The sequence below is a fragment of the Acanthaster planci genome, unplaced genomic scaffold (assembly GCF_054643075.1).
Source record: "Acanthaster planci isolate LZ-2023a unplaced genomic scaffold, COTS_SCS Contig233, whole genome shotgun sequence".
In the NCBI taxonomy this organism is placed as follows: Eukaryota; Metazoa; Echinodermata; class Asteroidea; order Valvatida; family Acanthasteridae; genus Acanthaster; species Acanthaster planci.
Window position 1 is genome coordinate 14,793 of NW_028257854.1, and position 18,466 is coordinate 33,258.

Sequence of the window (18,466 nt, forward strand, 5' to 3'; positions counted from 1 at the left end):
CATTAGCCACATGTGGGATAGTCTGTTACATGAGATCAACAGAGCAAGTCACACAACTGACTCCAATCATGTCTGCAGTATTAACCGGTTTGACGAATGTCTGTGACATTTACATTTTTGTGGCATTTGTGGTACAACTCTTGATTTTTTTCACTCCTAACTTCAGTCTCGAAGTCAGAGCTACTTCTAGTGAAAGCTTGACAACTTTGATATTCCATAAGGGTAGTCGTTGAACTTACCCTTATGTTGTAATGACGCTAGAACAAGTCGAAGATTTGCAACATTTAAAGGGATTGATTGCTGCTCAGTTGACATAACAAATGTGCCATGACGCCTATGAGCTGAATGTACAAGAACTGATCATAAGGTAGCAATCAATTTATAAAACATACTTTGCAGGCTGGACTTCAAAAAGTGTTTAAGGGATTAGCTAATCCGAACACTCTATATTAAAAGGCAGTTGGTATAAGGGAAGAAAAGTGGAGGTTAGAAATTAGGTTTGAAAAATTTTTTTATTAGAAGACAATACTGCTCTGATGAGGGGCTTTTCAAAGATGTCAGTTCTAAATGCTTACCATTCAAGTAGCAAGTAAGGATTAAACCACAAACTGAATGCTCTTAGCAAGAAAAGTTTTTGTCCAACAAACTGATGAGTTCTCGGCTTATACGTAAGTCAACTAAGTCATGAACTGCCAAATGTGTAGCTCAAAGTACCTGGCAATATTCTGTATGGATAACATGGACCTAACCTCAGTCAAACTGAATCATGGTACAACAAACAGTCAAACACACATACATGGATTGAAAGGTGTGATTCTCAAATGCACTGCCTACAATGATCAGTTTCCAAACATTTTCATCCCATGTTAAAGTGTCTTTATTTTCTGACTGTCATGAAGATGAGCTGTATACAAATTAGAATGCAAGAAATATAAGCTGTTATCTCTATCATCTATATATCTCTCTGAGGCAAAATAGTGCAATTTCTTTTGTATGTTACACATTTCATTGTTGTGTATAGTATAGTACTGTCAAAATAAAACATACTCAAGTATTTGATATCACCCTGTTGCCATCAGTGTCACATTCCTCTGAGATGACTTGCTAATTAATCATGCATGATAATTTCCTGTACATCCGGGCACTAGCTAATGTTACCTGCTGTTGGGACATTCACATGCTGTTAGATGAGTCTTGAAAACTTAACTGACCTGTTTCACTGCATGCATGTATAAACAAAAAGATGCGTCATCGGACTACAGTTACCATTTCCATCGTGCAAGTTGTGTTGAACTTGCATCTCCAAACCTTCTTCAATAGCACCATGTTATGCACTGTGACCCCTGCATGCACCACTCACCTCCATTTAAAAACACTCAGGATAACCTGTTAGCTAGAGAAACGAGTCAACCTATGTGCACAGCTGGTTCCTGATTGATCCACTGGAATGTACCAAGGAAACCAGACTCAACCATTCCCATCACTCAAATAATTATCAAAATCTCACATGAATGGAGCTGTGATATGGAGGATTGTAACTTTTGACAGCCGGTGACCTATCCAGATTTTTTCACATGGAGATCAATGACATGCATAATGCATGGTATAGTATACAAAGATGGCTCCAGCGTAACCAATTAGCTATGGTGTAGGTTACATGATTCATGATTTCTGCTGCATAGTAGACAAAAAATAACAGCCCTCTGGATACTTTTGCATTATAGAAACTATATTTATAGATCCTGAATGAAAACAAGTCTGGTGTCGTAACAACTTGCAGCGTACTAATGGTATTAGAACTTTGCGTGCAGTACTGTGGTCAAGTTCATCACAATCCATCTGGTCAAGAAGTCTGATCACAAGCTATTCAAATGAAATGTGACAGAAACATTTCTCTGTCATTGTTCACCCTTTTACAAGTGGTCTTATGGAAGAAGAAGTGACTGGACTTTTGGAGGGATATGTGATGGACTGATTACAACATTGTCTGTGTGTTTGAATATTGTTTAGGTACCGGTGTATTAACTGGTTTTACATTATTTTATGCACTGTTTTATATCACAAGTTGCACACTGACACACATTTCCTCACATTTGCTCTCCTTTTACACATATACTGCGGCTGGCCATGTCAGTTTTCAGAATGATAAAAATGAGTGTAAGATAAGCAAGGAGCTAGCTTGGTAGTCCAACATGATTCATGCCCAAAATGAAGGGTGTCTGAAGTCATTCGGGAACAGTACTTTGCACGTGTGAAGAGCTGCCATATTAGTGTAGCTATATGCTAACTTGCCTGTCTGCTGTGTTCTCCACTGACCTTTCCTTTTGGAAATACTAAACTGGCTCATTTAGGAGAATTATTTGTTACCCAGATCTCTAAAAAGATCTCTCAAGAACATTTTTGTGTTTCTGGCCACTCACTGAAAATGAAAATAATTGATATTTGGGTAAATCAAGAAAATAGGGGTCCAAAAGTGCATCCGATCTTTCTTACTTGACATGGAAATATCACCAGAATTGATTTTGAACTATTTGTTTGGCAGGTAATTTGCATTAATTCATCACTCTTGGAAATTAGAAAATGTGTTTTGCACTTACAAAATCATATGTCAGATGTGACAGGGACACCCAAAAAAAATGGACCCCTAATTTCTGGAATTACCCATTTCTCAAGGACATTTTTGTTTTTCAATTATATAATATGGTTCATATCTTTCTGTGCGATGTACATGTAAATGCAGGTGTTTATGTTTTCTGTAAGTGCAGTTTACAACATTGTGCTTTTACATGTAAGGCTGCCCTTCACTTGAATGAAACGACAGACAAATATGTTTAAACATCATTGAAATGTAATAAGAAAGTGCCGGCATTAAGTTTGGGCCAACCTTAAGCATGCCCATTTAAAAGGGGTACCCCTTTTCAAGTAACCCTGTCAGCTATTTAGAATGTATGCACCATACAGACTTAAAATCACAAGTGCCTTCTTCCCTCCTTTAGTAGATCCATTCAAAGTTGTTCCTTTTTAGAAGGTTTGTTGCCAAACTTTTATGCATATTACTCAACATATTTCTCTAAGTTGTCCATTCAGAGTTTTTTTTTCAGCTGTAGCCTTAACCCATTCCAAATGTGCACAATTTTGACACAGTAGTGCATCCCCATGATTCCAGGCACACACAGAACATCACTGGGTAATACTGTTTGTGCATTGGCCAGTTAATCAGCCAGTCAACCAATCAGGTGTCCTCCTTGACATCCGGCATGTGCTTCATCTCAAAGCATTCATTGCATGGAGTGGTGGGTGTGTTCAAAGACCCTGTATTAGGCACACTATCCTGGTCCCTTAAGCTGGGCGGCTGTGACCTGGTTTCGCTAAAGTTCAGGCTTCCTTTGCTGGTGAACATTCGATAGAAAGGACTCAAGTCTCGGGCCAGCTTGAGGATGGTGTCATAGTTTGGTGGGGGGCTCTCTGGTGTACGTTGCTGTCTGCATATCTGACGCTGGTAGCTTGGGTTTGTGGGAGTCAGGGTGCCATCCATGGATCCATCTGGGGTGGCCACGCTAGCATGGGATGAGTGGTACGTGCATTGGTGATAGCTAGGAGGGATGTAGTCATTAGGTTCAACAGAGTTCAAACCTAAAGAAAGAACTGCAATGTTAATAAATGCATTGCTTTTGCACTCTCCACGTATTGCACTTTGCTGCTGAAGTGATCCTTTAAAAAACTTTTTACAGAACATTCTTAAACGAACAAGAAAAAGCTGACATGTCAAGATGCTAGCTTCATAGATCCCTTCACTAAATGTCACAAACAACTGACTGATTTCTTCTCAATATATAATTATTCCCTGAGGCATGCTGCAAAACATAAAGCAATGCCGAACACTCATTTCAGCATAACCCTTACTCCTACTAATTGCTATATTTTGCAGAGCAAATGAAGCTGTACCCAACTCTGGGGAAGCTGTTCCATAATACATCACTTATCTAAGAGCTAAATCAGTGACATTCAGGGTTATAACAGGTTATTACAACATTAGTAATGTCAAACTTGACATTACCAGACTTCTGTAAGGTCTGTGTGTGCATATGCGCAAACTCATGACAGCAGGGTTCCATGTAGTTTGATAAGGTCATATTCTTGTACAGTTTTACGTTAATAGGAAGTAAACCGCATATAGCCTACGTGAAAGACCAACTCATGAAGTTTTATTTGCCCAAGTTTTGTCAATAATGTTGACAAAAACTAATTGTATATACTGCCTCTGAAAATGTCACTATAGGGTGCAATGGTATGCTCACTTCAAGACACTGAATCTGGACAACTCACTGAGTTTCAAGGCCAGTTTTTTCGAGCTGTAAACTTGCAAATAGTGTTGATTGAGGGCAGTGTTTCAAAGTTTACATAGAGCTTAAAGATCTTCAGATGGCCACAAAGTGGGTCAAAGTTGTTGCATCGGAATTTGGCAATGTGCATTCAACATTGACTGTGTTGACATACTGTTGTATGTACATACTACATACACGTGTGAGAATCATATTAGAGCATTATTTAGAGGGCTAGATTTTTGTATGGTTTGTGTAGCTGTCAGCCTTCTAAATTCACTGGAACTGCTTGACTTAACGTTAGCCACGTTGCGACTACAGTGGGGTAAGCAGAGGCATGTTTCTCATGTAGTATGGTATGGCCACCTGTACTAGTTCACTCCTAGCTATGCAATATTAAATAATGTGCCTAACTATATACACAGCACCACTTTTCAGAATGAGCATTTTATGAATTTCTGGTAATGTTCACAACTATAGAACCCTGGACAGGGTTTGCGTTTGTACAGTCTTAATATTCTATCTGTAGTATCATTAGTGCACCATGGCCAACAATTCCAGCCTCACCGATATTGACGGCCTCCACACTGTAGACATCCCTACTGAGAGCTGGTCTGTACTGCCCATCAGGCCCTTCACGCTGCTGCTTGAGATACTGCAAGATAACACACAGACAGAGACCGACGCCAAAGAGTACCAGTAAGACAGCCACCACTGCAGCTCCCATCGCAATCCCATACTCGGTGGAAGAAGCACCCCCTGTGTATGCAACAAGAAAGAGAAAAGGTGACAAATGAAAATATGTGGCTCAATTTCAAAGGGAAGTAGGATTGTACTGGACAAGTAAGATGGTGAGGAGCAATTGACTCTAGATACACCCATCGATGTATGCTACAGTTGGCACTCTCATGATACAGTGCACAGCAATACTGCAAATAAGGACCTCCAAGGAGGAGCAAAGTTTTTTAATGTGCCTTTGAAAAAAAAAGATTTTTGGCAAATTTGTCTTTTGAGAAGAGGGCATTTCATGATAAAGGTATGTGTCATCTCAATAAAATTGGCATCAAAATGATACAAAACATAAGTGGTAAACTCCAGAAGGCAGTAATCAAGATTAAAAAAGGGCACTGTAAGAATAACAGAAAACATGTAACCCTTTGCTCTTTTAAGGGTAAAGCAGCCTAAAAATAGGTAGATTCTTTGGTGTTTTCCTTAGTTTGTTGCACTGCACTTGCTTTTTACTAATATCTTTTCTTTTCAGAATTTCCTGGCTTAGTAGTTAAATAAACAGAATACAACCAAGTGTACGTAAACATCACCCAACATTACAAGAGAAGTCCACAAAGATGGAAGGTTTGAAACTTGGATACTGAACTGAAATCATGCAGATATCCAGCTATCTGCCCATGAACAGTTAAACTTTCAGCTTCAGTAATCAAGTAAAGGCTCACTTGCATACCTTAACAGTAACACAATACTGTGCGGTCAACAAAAATAGAAAACAGGGTTTTTCTATTTAGATATTTACATTAAGAGTGGACAAAGCATACGGTTCCTCGATAAAGTGCTGCAGTTAGAAACTGGAGTGATTTAAAAAAAAATATTGCACTGGGAGTGCCTACTCTTCCCAATCAGGTTTCTCATTGGGTACTCATGTATATCGTAACGGACCAACTGACACAGTCGAGCAAATCCTTGTATTGCGTTTGATTCTCCCTTGAAGGACTTTTGTTATTGTTTAGTCAGGGACACCTGTTACTGGTAAAGTTAGTGACATGATGCTTTGCATACTGAACAGGTTTCTGCCTCGTTTGTAAATGTAAATTTAAATATCAGGTGGGCATACCACTTTCTGTAACTGCCTTGCATTACTGCTCACATGTACCGGTATAAATGGGCCTAAAGAGGAAGGGATGGAGATATGAACCTTGAATGAGACTGTTGTTAAGGCTACAGTCATAATCCCCATAGCCTGGCAAGCAGTTACAGACAAAACCAAAGCCAGAGCTGGTAGGAGTGCATGTTCCTCCGTTCTTACAATTACATCTAGAGATGACTGCACTCACATGTTTACCTGTTGACAGAAAAAAATCCATGATGACAAATAGAGCATGAGTGGAGAATTAAGCAAATTGAAACAATAATAGCAATTGGTATTTCGAAATTTAAAAAGTTATAAAATTTGGCTACTTTCATTTCCAAACAAACTTAAAAATGCTTAGCTTCATAGTAACACTACACCAATAATGCATGTTTATGGATATGGTATGATAATGCATGGTAAGAATGCCTTCGTGAAGTTAAATTTTTGTCACCTAATAAAACTCACTCTTTCCAATGCACAAATGTGAAATATTTAATATTTGCTCTACATAAAATCTGAATAAATCCTCTTTATGTAAAAGTCACCATTTGGATTTCTGTCTGGTGTAAAATTGCAACACAAAGTTTTCAGATTCTGACTTTGTTTAAAGAGACATTTCCTGTGTGTCTTGCAACTTGTGGTTATCATTTGAAAACAGAGTTCTTTTTTTCATTCTATGAAGCATCACTATGACTTACGAGCTTGGAAATTTCTTTATCTGACAGAAGATGGAATAGGGTTTTGCATTTATTGATGTCGCTGGAAATGTGGTCTCTTTATGTGAAGAGCTGTATTAAACTGTGGCTTCCATTTACATGCATGAAGTACAGTGTTCTCTGTCTACAGAGTAATGATCATTGGCAGATCTATGCTCTTAAAAACACAGGAATACAAAGGGACAGGGAGGGGCTAAGGAAAATTCCCAAAAATTGCATAAAGTTATTCAAATACTAATACTTCTAAATGAAGTTCACATCTACTTGGATAAGATGTAGATATAAAATTACATTCAATTGTTCTTTAACAACTGGGATCCAGTAGGTAGGTCATTACCATACCCCATCACAGATCTTTTCAGGCCTTGGCTAATTGCAGCTGTTAAAGCAAATTATCTGAAACCACATGCAATATAAGGTGTGACTTGGCATATTTTTGGTGGCAAATTGAAATTTAGGCTGTGTTTGTGCGGTTACTCCTGTCAATACAAGTGAGGATGTGAGCGCGTTACTCTCGCGCTAGGAGTATACTCCTACCTTTCATGCACTTCAGGGAGAGTACTCATATTAACAAGAGTAGCTCGCTCTAATGCATCCATAGGGTACACATTGGAGGTGGGGCTGCACTGACTGTCAAACTAATCCTGATCATTCACATATTAATGTAAAAATCTTCAATTTCCTTTTAATAGTAAAATAAATTTCTACAGTATTGAAAATCCTGGTTCATTCTCAGAACTTTTCTCTGCATGTGTCAACTTGAACCTGAGCCACTGTCAACGTGAAAAGTCTAAACTTTGGCACTTCAGACATCTCATTTGTTAAATCCTGGGTCATCCACAACACAGTTTGAGTGCTGAGCATGTATATTCACAAGTACATAAAAATGTTTGAACATGGTACTCCAGAGCCATGCTACCTTCAGACAGTAAAATCAGCAAATGCGGGTTTTGTCTTCTAACCCTGATGATGATTACACTCACGTCGCCCAATGTACTGGCACCGCTCCCCAGTGAAATCATCCGGACACAGGCAGATAAGGTAGTTTTCCCTCACCATGCATGTTCCTCCATTCTCACAGGTGCAATCAGCGGAATCTAATTAAAAAACAAAAGAGAATTAATCAGTTAATCAGAGCACTAGGAGAGGTAGAAATGACCAGAGGAAAGATGGAAGTAGATTACAGGTGCCTCGGCCTTTGCCTAGGGCTGTATCTCCCAAAGCAAGGTGAGTAGATCAGAGGTCTTGTCTGTCCCACTGCAGCGGCAGGCATTTAAAGAAATGAGACAGGGCTAGAACAAGAGGCTGGAAATTAGGCCAGGTGCAGCTCAACTACGTGAGGCAAAGAATGCCTCCGGCACTGACAAAGATGACTGAACAAGAAGTCAGATCTGGGGGGATTTCCTGGGATTTCTCTGCCAGAAATTGATGTAGATATCGAATCTAGAGTGAGGAGTGACATGGTGCATGCACTACTGGCATAAATGAAAACAGGAATTTGTGTTGCCAGTTTGTATTGGAGCTGAGTCCATTAGGGTAAGTGGAAGTCCATGTCCAAAGCAATTTTTTTGGACTGGTAGCTAGAACGTTTGTGACTGTGTTTTTGTCACACAGACTCAATGAGAAATAAACCCCCACTTTTACTTTATGGTAGGAAATTATTCAAGAATTCTGGATCATGCATGCTGCATCACCTGATGATGGGATACACGCATGTGTGTTTCCAGGACTATTGAAATAATGTAGCGTAACCTTATTACTATCTTTTCAGAAAGCAAGGAAAATCAAGTTTACTACAGAGATGGGAGGGGAGTTTGTAAAATCCGTAAGCATCTTTTGCATGGACAAAAATCTTTCAGTGAATATGGCAATTCAGTTTAGTCAAATGCAAAATGTTAATAAAAGACACTTCAGGTATTCATACTTCCTCACAAGAAAACTTAATATGCCCCCCCAAAAGGTAATTTTGGACAACATACAGGAAGAAATTTTACCTTTTCATGCTTACAGCTAGCTAAAAAAGGACCAAAAATTTGACCAAACTGCCTTGCGGTTCAAGCCATTATTTCTTTTGGAAACTGCAAATCATTCTTTGCAAAATTTCTACATCAAAACAACTGATATTGCCATTGGTGTAAACAAATCCTAAAAAGAACTTAGTTTACACTAGATGCAACAGACTTAATACACAATGACATCATGCTTTGTTTACATGTGCACTTTCTGATGGCAGTTTGGTGAGATGCAATCCTTCAAGCTCTCACAGGAAAAAAAAGTGTGACATCATCTTGCTTCACATGCACCTTTCAATTGAATGAAAACATTCTAGTAACTAATATAAGCATTCAAAACATCTTCTCTTACTTTTAAAATATGATGAAACTGTGAGGGAAAATTTTTATGTTTTATTAATAAGCAACAAATAAAGAAACTTTCTGGAAAAAAATGAGGGTGCTTGATAATAGGCCCTACAAACAAGATTTCTCTTTCCTTTGAATTCGAGTTTAAGCACCATTTGTACCAAAAATTGCTTTTAGTGGAAATTTATCATTAACCTAACATATGCTCTTTCTGAGAGTACCCTTGCTACAAAGCAACACTGAAGGACTTGTCAATATGTGTGTGCTTAATAACATGGTCCTGAGTAAAAATGCTCTTCACAAGGAAGTGTACTTTGTTAATTTGATTTACTTCATCTTTAATGTGTTTCACAGGTTGAAGAAACATCCTTGGAGATACTGTGTATACATTTATCTTCACAAATCAAAGTAGCAAAAACTTCTGGAGAGATTTGATTTGGGAGGTTTGTTGTAAACACCATACTTCACATACAGCTTATTCATGAACAATTTTAATGAAATTATAAATTGAAAACCCTGGGGTCTACTGATAACAATCCTCAAAAGTCAATAAGTTGTCTGCTAAACATTGCCAAGAATTCCAGGATGAGTGGGACATGGGGATGTCATGAGAAGACATGAGATACCTGACAGGATTATTCATGTGTTTCCATTAGAAAAAAAAATCCACATGAAAAATAACTTGTACAGTAATGCATATTGAACAGGTGGTGTAAATGTAGGTGTACTAAATACAGAATCATGCACTGTGTGTATACGGTCTCCTCACATCTTCATGTCCAATATGCACTGCAGATGAAGTTTGACTTTTGGCTTTAGTATCATGGTATGTACCTTGCATAGATTGATCTGGTTTTAAACTGTAAAGGTGGACACATGCAGATGTACAGGTGTATCTTATTTCTGTTGAGGTTTTCAGTCCACTTTTTTTATTTTTAATGAGGAAACTCTCAGACATTTTCTTCAGCGGTTATCTTTAATACATTTATCTGGGATGGGAGACACCTCACTTTTCACCTGTTGCTTTGATTTAACTGCAATGTCATTGGTCAACACACTCCTACAAAGCTTAATCATCTGCAGCCTTACAAGCTCTACACTTGCAATATCCACATCAACAAATGACATCCCAAGAGATCCGGAGACAAAGTCTAACACAGCTCTCATCCAACAGGTAAGATAACTCATCTTAAGGTTTGTTTAGAATTCAATCTTGTTCCAATATTGCCCAGCTTCCCTTCATCCTGTCAAAAACACTGACCAGTAATCACTTTCACCAGAAGAAACTGACACTTCAATTTCTTTCTCATGTGAGTCCCCAATAATCCCACCAGCATTTTCCCTCCAAGGACTATGCATATCTAACTATCTTGTAGTTACTGTTGGATTTTTTCCCATTGAGATTTACGCTAACCACAAGAACCTGTCAATCTCCCGGGCGAACATAAATTGGGATCCATTTATTACAGACCTGACTCTACAGGAATGGAATTGATATATGCCTCCAGTAATAGAAAAGAATAGTAATATAAGGATGGAGATTTCATTTACAAATTGTAGGTGACAACAGACATGTTTTTGCTTCCTTTCAACTTTTCACAAAACCCAATGTGAACGAATCAGGAGTGAATTCTTGAGTCCAAGGGAAATGATTAACCCTCAGATGTATTGAGCAAAAGTATGTTCATACAATTAACAACTTGAAAATATGAAATCTGGAAAATTTGTATTCATTTTCTACCAACAGTAAATTTGGTGATGTCCAGGTCAACATGAATAGTAACCTCAGAAAATCTCTCTGTTCAACAACTGCAACTTGACCATATATTAACATTTGAGAAGGGATAATGCCTGCTGCATAATCATATGCTGGCACCTGGATACGAGACAGTTTAATCGATTCTGATTGGTCAAGAGTCTGTGTGCATAAGGAGATTCTATTGGACAACTTACACAAGGAATATACCATAAAATAGATGGGGGGTGATTGGAAAAATGAAAGTAAAAATTTAGAACAAAAATCGTTGGAAATCACATATTAACTTCTTTTGACACTCTGACTAAAAAGGTATTTATGAATGGGAATAAATATGTGTTTGGACAATCTTAAACTGACATTTCGGACGGGCTCAGGAAACTGAATGCTGATAATGCCCCAGCCACATTAGTCCCATCCTTTCTCCTGAGCCAGTCTTAAACGTGTGTTTAAGACTGGCCAAGCACATACTTATTCCCTTACTAAATTCACACGAATGTTTGCATGTACACACAAAACTGGAATTCAAGTTATAATTTTCCCCATTTAGTGCTTGGCAAAAAATTCAACCAATGGCTCAAATGCCACTGGTACCTAAATGATTTAACTGAAGTAATTCGTGCCAAACCTTTGCTCAGCTAAATACCGTCATGTGCTAAATCAACTATGCTAATCAACATGCAGGTTTAGCCTACTGAAATATGAAAGCCAAAATGCCCTACAAATGGAATATATGGGCCCTTCAAGACTTCCCGTAGGTCAATATCTGTTAAGTTCTGTGAGTAAACAAAATACAATCCGGCAATGTCTATTCTGCCCACTAGCACTACTTCCATTAATGGCATCCTAGGTGAAAATGTTCCCTCAGGAAATGGACAAAGTGCTGGGAGAGTCCCACGTGTGCTGAAAGCTAAAAAAGTACAAAACCTAGAAATGAGCCTCCAAATCAGTACAGCTCTGTACTTTTTCAATTGGTGTAAACAATGCATGACTGGTTTGATGAGATTATTTAGAGGGACTACCCCCACAAGAAATGTAATTTAGGTTCCCTGTTCATCCCTTTTCAGTGACAGAAAGTGATAAGAGGGAAAATTAAGACAGACATAATTGCCATCATAAAACAAGCAGCAGTTCACGGTACTGTCATTTTCCCTGGTTGAAAACCCACCAACATCCAAGCAAATTGTCCCTGTTAATGGAAACCTTTTCAGTGCCTGTGGGAGACTAGAAGTACTTATGAAGCTTGGACATTTCTTAACACAGGCAGCTGTACCATCCACATACAGTCCTTGCCTCAATATTAGAACTGTACCTCATGCTCTCAAGAGATGTACTATTCATAGTTCATACACTCTTTTTTCAAATGTACAGCTCGTGTTTTATTTTACTTTCTGGATCAGTGACCTACCAAGATGTGTGCTGCAGAACCCCAATAAAAGTGCACAACATCACGTGCATGCCCTTTTGTAGGCACAGAAAATTAATTTAGCAACGAATTTCTTGTTTTCTTACACACTGTTTCCTCTCTGCCTATGTTGTCAATAAGATGCACATATTTCAAACTGCTATTGCAAGGTAAACCTACTTAATCCCATATTGTTTTACGATAATTTCCTTTTTCACCTAGATCCTTTGGGGGATCTAGGTCTATAGCACACACCTTGCTGTACTGTAGAAACTGTAGACCTATTGTTTTTAACCAAATGTAAAGAGAAACTGGAATATTTCACTCACGGTATCTAAAATGGGGCACCTTCAAGCCCTATCAGTTTGCTGCCATGGGAAATTTCTTCACTGATTCAAATTCACTCATGGAACGTCAAACAGCCTCAAGAAGGACCAAACGTTATGCATGTTTGAATTTAATGTATGCTAAGAACAAACAGGTTTTTATTGGGTGAAACATTTTGGACCTTTTACAGATATGGCACTGAGCTTTTCCCAGAGCATTGAAACCAATTCCTACTGTGGAAAATGTTCTTTCAAAAAAAAAAATGAAACTTTGCCAGTCAAGGTGTCTGCACCTTTTTGATTTTTGAATATTTACCATTAAGTTCAAAATCCTTGACCTTCTGAAATGCTGGTAATTAAATCCTGCATAAAAACATGAGGACAGATCAGTCTGCAGCCGACACAGTGCCCATTCACAGGTTCTTGTTGGCATCCAGAGATGCCCCGCCCATTCACAGGTTCTTGTTGGCATCCAGAGATGCCCCGCCCATTCACAGGTTCTTGTTGGCATCCAGAGATGCCAACATGATTCTGATCACATTTTCAAAATTGCAGCTGATGGTCATCGCCAGTGGCGTAAATTTGTGCCGGAAACTGGGGGGGATGGGAGATAGGAGGAAAGGATGACTTGCCCAGCCATGAAAATCTGAAAAGGGGAGGGGGTGACTCCGTATGACGATATAGAGGTTGGTGTTCATGATATTGATGTACATCTGTAATATGTATTACATTCATGAAGAATCTTACATTAGAATGGCATATTTAAGGCTTTAAAAACTTGTTTTTCTTTTTTTGCGTTGCATACTGAATACATTTTAGTTATTGATAAGTCTGAAAAGTTGTTCACAATCTACTTTAATATTTCACTCGGCAAAAAACAGTGTATGGGAAGGGGGTGATTAAATAGCCCATCCCTCCTTCCCCACCCCCGCCTTAAAAAGTGGAGGGGGAATATATTACTCCCATCCCCCTGGGCACTTATACCCATGGTCACCGCTGTCATCAAAATATTGTATATTTGGAAAAACTGGCTATAATCCTAAGCAAGTGGTGAGAGAAAACTATACAGGTCCTTCTATGAATTTGGGATCCAATTTTTTTCTGTCCCTGTCCCTGTTACATCTTGTATGTGATTTTTAAGTTTAGAAGTCATTCTTTAATTTCCAAGAATGGATAAGTACTGCAAGTTACCTGCCAAACATACAAAAATAGTTTGAAATTAATTTCAATTATATTTCATGTCATGTCATGTCAAATTATACATGTCAAGCTTAACAGGGATCCACATAGCGAGTGGCTCCAAAAATAAAAATTGAACTCAAACTTTGTTGGCTACTGTTCAATATGTTCCATCTGAAACTGACTTGGACCACTGTGATAATCTGTTTCTACCTACCTTGGTCCTGGCAGGCATGTGGATCCTCATCACCACCTTGCTGGCAGTTATTGACACCGTCACACTGCCGCTCCTTGGAGATGCACACACCATTGTTGCACTTGAAGTAAGCTGAAGGACAACTGCCCGAAGAGTCTAACAGAAGAATGGAGTAAAATACATCATCTGTGATCAACAGCCCAAACTTTAAATAAATTATCTGAAGTGGCATAAAAAACAAGTAGTATCCAAATTCAGTAATTCACTATGGATATAAATGCTATTGGGTGGGGGGAATAGGCCTTTTTCATAACCAAGTGTAAGTAAGATTTGAAGCTCTCCATGGTGAAAGAGACAAAAGAAATGGGTTTGCAGGTAAACCATGGAATTAATCTCTTTTGGGCGAGGTGTGGTTCTTAAAAGAACCAGTGAGTGTTAACTCAACGTTTCAGCCAGTGTGCTCTAGCCGTCCTCAAGAGAGTGTGTCAGACTGGAGTGGATAGCTGGTTATAAAGGTAATCGGGAAGGGGTGGAGCAAACTGGATTTGTGGGTTGTGTGACTCAGCGTGTGCGTAGTTGCGTAAAGGTGTTGGATCCTGGAATTGGCAGGAAACCTTGGGTTCGAGTATAGAGGACCCTACTGCCCGGGAGTGGGTGTCTACTTGGGTGCTAGTAGTGGGCGCCAGATGTCGCTGAGCTTGTCTTGGGGTACAGTGTTGTGCCGGAAAATCTTGATGGCTTCTTGGATTCTCCTCAGGAGCCAGCTCTTGATGGGGGCGATGAGTTCTACCTTGTCCCATTCGATGCGGTGGTCCGTGGAGTGTGCATGTTTGATGATGGCTGACTTGACGTACTCTCCTTGTCGGCCATGTGAGCGGTGCTCTTGAAGTCTGGTTGGGAGGTTCCTTCCGGTTTCCCTGATGTAATACTTGGCCGCATTCACATGGAATTTGATATACACTGGGGCTACTGCTGGGTGGCTGCAGAGGTGGGTTGGGAGGGACATGGGTGGTGTTTGCCGTCGGAATATAGAAGATCCCTTGGGCTCGGGACAAATGCAACCCGACAGCAAACACCACCTGCGTCCCTCCCAGCCCACCTCTGCAGCCAGAGTGAATTCCAAAGACACACCGTCGTGAACCTAAGCCAACGTACCCTGTTGACCACTGAGACAGATGTTCTGTCCCTAGGTACGAACTTTGTCACCCCACCGCGCCGTCCCCCTAGCCGACATCATCCAAGCCATTGAACCTGCCATACAGAAGCTGGACAAAACCACAGCCGATAACATCCAAGTCAAGATACACCAAGCACTCCCACACTCCAAACCAGTCAAGCCCAACCTCACCAGACTGGAGCCATTGAGAAATGCATTACCAGCCACCTCCTCGACCTCCACCACTCCGACTCCATCCCAGCAGACCTGTACCGTCGCCTCCGCCCGGTGGCGTCTACCCGTCCAAGATTCTTTGGTCAACCCAAGATCCACAAGCTGGACATCCCCCTGCACCCCATTTTGTCTTCAAGGGGCTCACCGACGTACGAGACTGCCTGCTTCCTGACCCGGCATCCTCCAGCCCCTGGTTGGCAACACACCACACCATATCTCCAACTCCACCCAGTTCGCAAAGCTTACAAGAAACCTGTCACACCAGCCAACAGACATCATGGTGAGCTTCAAAGTGGTGTCGCTATTCACCAATGTTCCCACCAAAGAAGCATGCCAGATTGCCAAGGATTGACTTGACAGCAACCCCTCCATCACTGGCTGCACAGCTCTCTCTCCTCTGCCCAGATCGCCGACCTCATCCGCCCTGCGTTTCTTCCAGCTACTTCAAGTTCCAAGACCAGTTCTATGAGCAGACAGCTGGGACCTCCATGGGAACCCCTATATCCCCAGTCCTAGCTTACATCTGCATGCAAGAATTTCAAACATCATCTTTCCTCACTGCCGACCTCGAACCCACCATTTGGCTGCACTATGTCGATGACACATTCGTCATTCGTCTTCACCTCCAAGAATTTCTCGAGTACCTCAACAAGCAACACTCCACTATCAAGTTCACCATGGAACAAGAACAAGATGGACACCTCTCCTTCTTAGATGTTCACCTGTCCAGAAACCCAGACGGTGCCCTCACCCACCATGTCTACCGCAAGCCAACCCATACTGATTGATACCTGCACCGGAGATCTTTCCACCACCCAGGCATCAAGACCTCAGTCAACCGCACCCTCGTCTGCAGAACCTACGAGATCTGCGACCAGAACAACCTACACCAAGAACTCCACCACATCAAGTCCACCCTCAAGATGAACGGCTACTGTAACCAACGTATCAACCTTTCCAACCCCTCCCCAGGACGTTAGGGTCTCCTATACCTGAAGTCTCCCTATCCCCCACAGCATTAGGGTCACCTTTACCCAAAGCCCCCCAACCCCCAACCGCCACAGTATGTCTACCATACCTGGGCCCCACTTCCCTGCAACTCCAGTGCATCCTGCAGACGGGCCAACATCAAAGTCTATCATTCAGAACCCAACAAGCTGCAGGCTGCACTTCACATCCACAAGGACAAGCACCCACCCAGCAGTTGCCCTAGTGCATATCACATTCCATGTGAATGCGGCCATATGTGACCATCGGGAGACCAGCAGGAAACTCCCCATCAGACTCCAAGAACACCGCTTGCATGGCTGACGAGGGGAATATGACAAGTTGGCCATCATCAAACATGCACACTCCATGGACCACTGCATCGAATGGGACAAAATAGAACTCATCAACCCCATCCAGAACTGGCTCCCAAGGAGAATCTGAGAAGCCATCGAGATTTTCCAGCACAACACCATACCTCAAGACAAGCTCAGCCACATCTGGTGCCCACTACTAGTACCAAGCAGACACCCACTTTGGGCAGTAGGGTCCCCTGTACCTGAAACCCATGCTCCCCCACCCCAGGCATTAGCGTTTTCTCTACCTGAAGCCACCCCATCCCCCCTTGGCATAATGGTCCCCTAAACCCGAACCCAAGGTTTCCCACTAATTTCAGGATCCAATACCTTCATGCAACAACGCACACGCTGAGTCACAAAACCCGCGAATCCCGTTCCATGCTCCACCCCTTCCCGATTACCTTTATAACCAGCTATCCACTCCAGTCTGGCACACTCTCCTGAGGACAGCTAGAGCACACTGTTCCACACTCCACCCCTTCCCGATTACCATTATAACCAGCTATCCACTCCAGTCTGGCACACTCTCCTGAGGACAGCTAGAGCACACTGTTCCACGCTCCACCCCTTTCCCGATTACCTTTATAACCAGCTATCCACTCCAGTCTGGCACACTCTCCTGAGGACAGCTAGAGCACACTGGCTGAAACGTCGAGTTAACACTCGCTGGTTCTTTTAAGAACCACACCTCGCCTAAAAGAGATTGATTCCATAGTGTACCCTCAACCCATTTCTCATCTAACCAAGTGTAGTTGTGTTGTTTATAAACTTTTGAGTTAACATGAAAGGAGTGTTCAATAAACTCCTTTTAATTTAGGCTCATGTAAAATTTGGGATCACCACCACAAATTTGGCTCCACTCCAATGAAATAAAGAGCAATCTCAGTAAATGCACATACTGTACATGCACACAACACATGGTACATGAAATACACTGTTACATTTTGAACAACGGACTACTGTTAAGGTGTATTTTGCCATCAGCGTTCACATGTGTTGACACGAAGACAAGTCCTGAATTTAATCTACCACTTGCTGCAATAAATAAGTTGTGGGAAGTCACACTTGATTTTATGTGGATTTTTTAAGTTTTTACAACTGTCAAAACATAAAGTGCTTGTAATTAGACACCCAATGATGCCATCACAATATCATGGTTCTATTTCCATTCACGGATAACAGTCGAAGTATCTGCCAAGTTTGAAGGGAATTGGGATGTTTAAAGGCCAAAAGTCATGTGTAGAACAAAAAGGCATGTACTATCCTATGGGGGTTTGGAGTTTGGACAAAAAAAGCTATTTCTGCTGAAACAGCTACCAAAAAAAATGCCTGTTCAAGGGATGACATTCAAGCTGCTAAGTGTAATGCTACTCTCGGTCAGTGCCTCTGTTTCCAGCATTATTCTCTGAAAGACAGTCTTGAGAGACTCTCCAATCACTCTTAAATCGCACGCAACCCACTACATGCTCCTAAAGATTTTACATCACTGTTTCATTCTTTCTGAAAGGTTAAATTTGGAATTCGCATATGTGGGACAAGTTCCCGGGCGATTTTCAAGATTTTTTGTTTTCAAAATTCTTCAAAAATTCATAACTTCATTTACTAG

At 40.8% G+C, this 18,466-nt stretch overlaps 2 protein-coding genes across 2 annotated transcripts; one reads left to right on the plus strand and one right to left on the minus strand.

The window, feature by feature from the left end:
• Positions 1-1,207: 1,207 nt before the first annotated feature.
• LOC147794984 (uncharacterized) lies at positions 1,208-15,130 on the minus strand. The gene is made up of 6 exons (XM_087132368.1): positions 14,837-15,130; positions 14,146-14,344; positions 7,886-7,999; positions 6,250-6,396; positions 4,890-5,081; positions 1,208-3,633 (listed from the first exon to the last, which is right to left on the minus strand). Exons 1-6 carry the CDS (start codon positions 15,128-15,130, stop codon positions 3,233-3,235), a joined length of 1,347 nt encoding a protein of 448 aa, XP_086988494.1. The 3' UTR covers positions 1,208-3,232.
• On the plus strand, positions 15,129-16,302 carry LOC147794985 (uncharacterized). The gene is made up of 3 exons (XM_087132369.1): positions 15,129-15,259; positions 15,457-15,794; positions 15,920-16,302. The coding sequence occupies exons 1-3, from the start codon at positions 15,129-15,131 to the stop codon at positions 16,300-16,302; spliced, it is 852 nt and encodes a 283-aa protein (XP_086988495.1).
• Positions 16,303-18,466: the final 2,164 nt, after the last annotated feature.

Coding starts and splice junctions, on each gene's coding strand:
- LOC147794985 (XM_087132369.1), top strand. CDS start 15,129: ATGGGTGGTGTTTGCCGTCGGAATATAGAAGATCCCTTGGGCTCGGGA. Junction 15,260..15,456: donor AATTCCAAAGACACACCGTC/GTGAACCTAAGC, acceptor ACTCCAAACCAG/TCAAGCCCAACCTCACCAGA. Junction 15,795..15,919: donor ACCAGCCAACAGACATCATG/GTGAGCTTCAAA, acceptor TCCTCTGCCCAG/ATCGCCGACCTCATCCGCCC.
- LOC147794984 (XM_087132368.1), bottom strand. CDS start 15,130: ATGTCCCTCCCAACCCACCTCTGCAGCCACCCAGCAGTAGCCCCAGTG. Junction 6,397..7,885: donor GTGCCAGTACATTGGGCGAC/GTGAGTGTAATC, acceptor TTCTGTCAACAG/GTAAACATGTGAGTGCAGTC. Junction 3,634..4,889: donor TGTGGAGGCCGTCAATATCG/GTGAGGCTGGAA, acceptor TTCTTTCTTTAG/GTTTGAACTCTGTTGAACCT.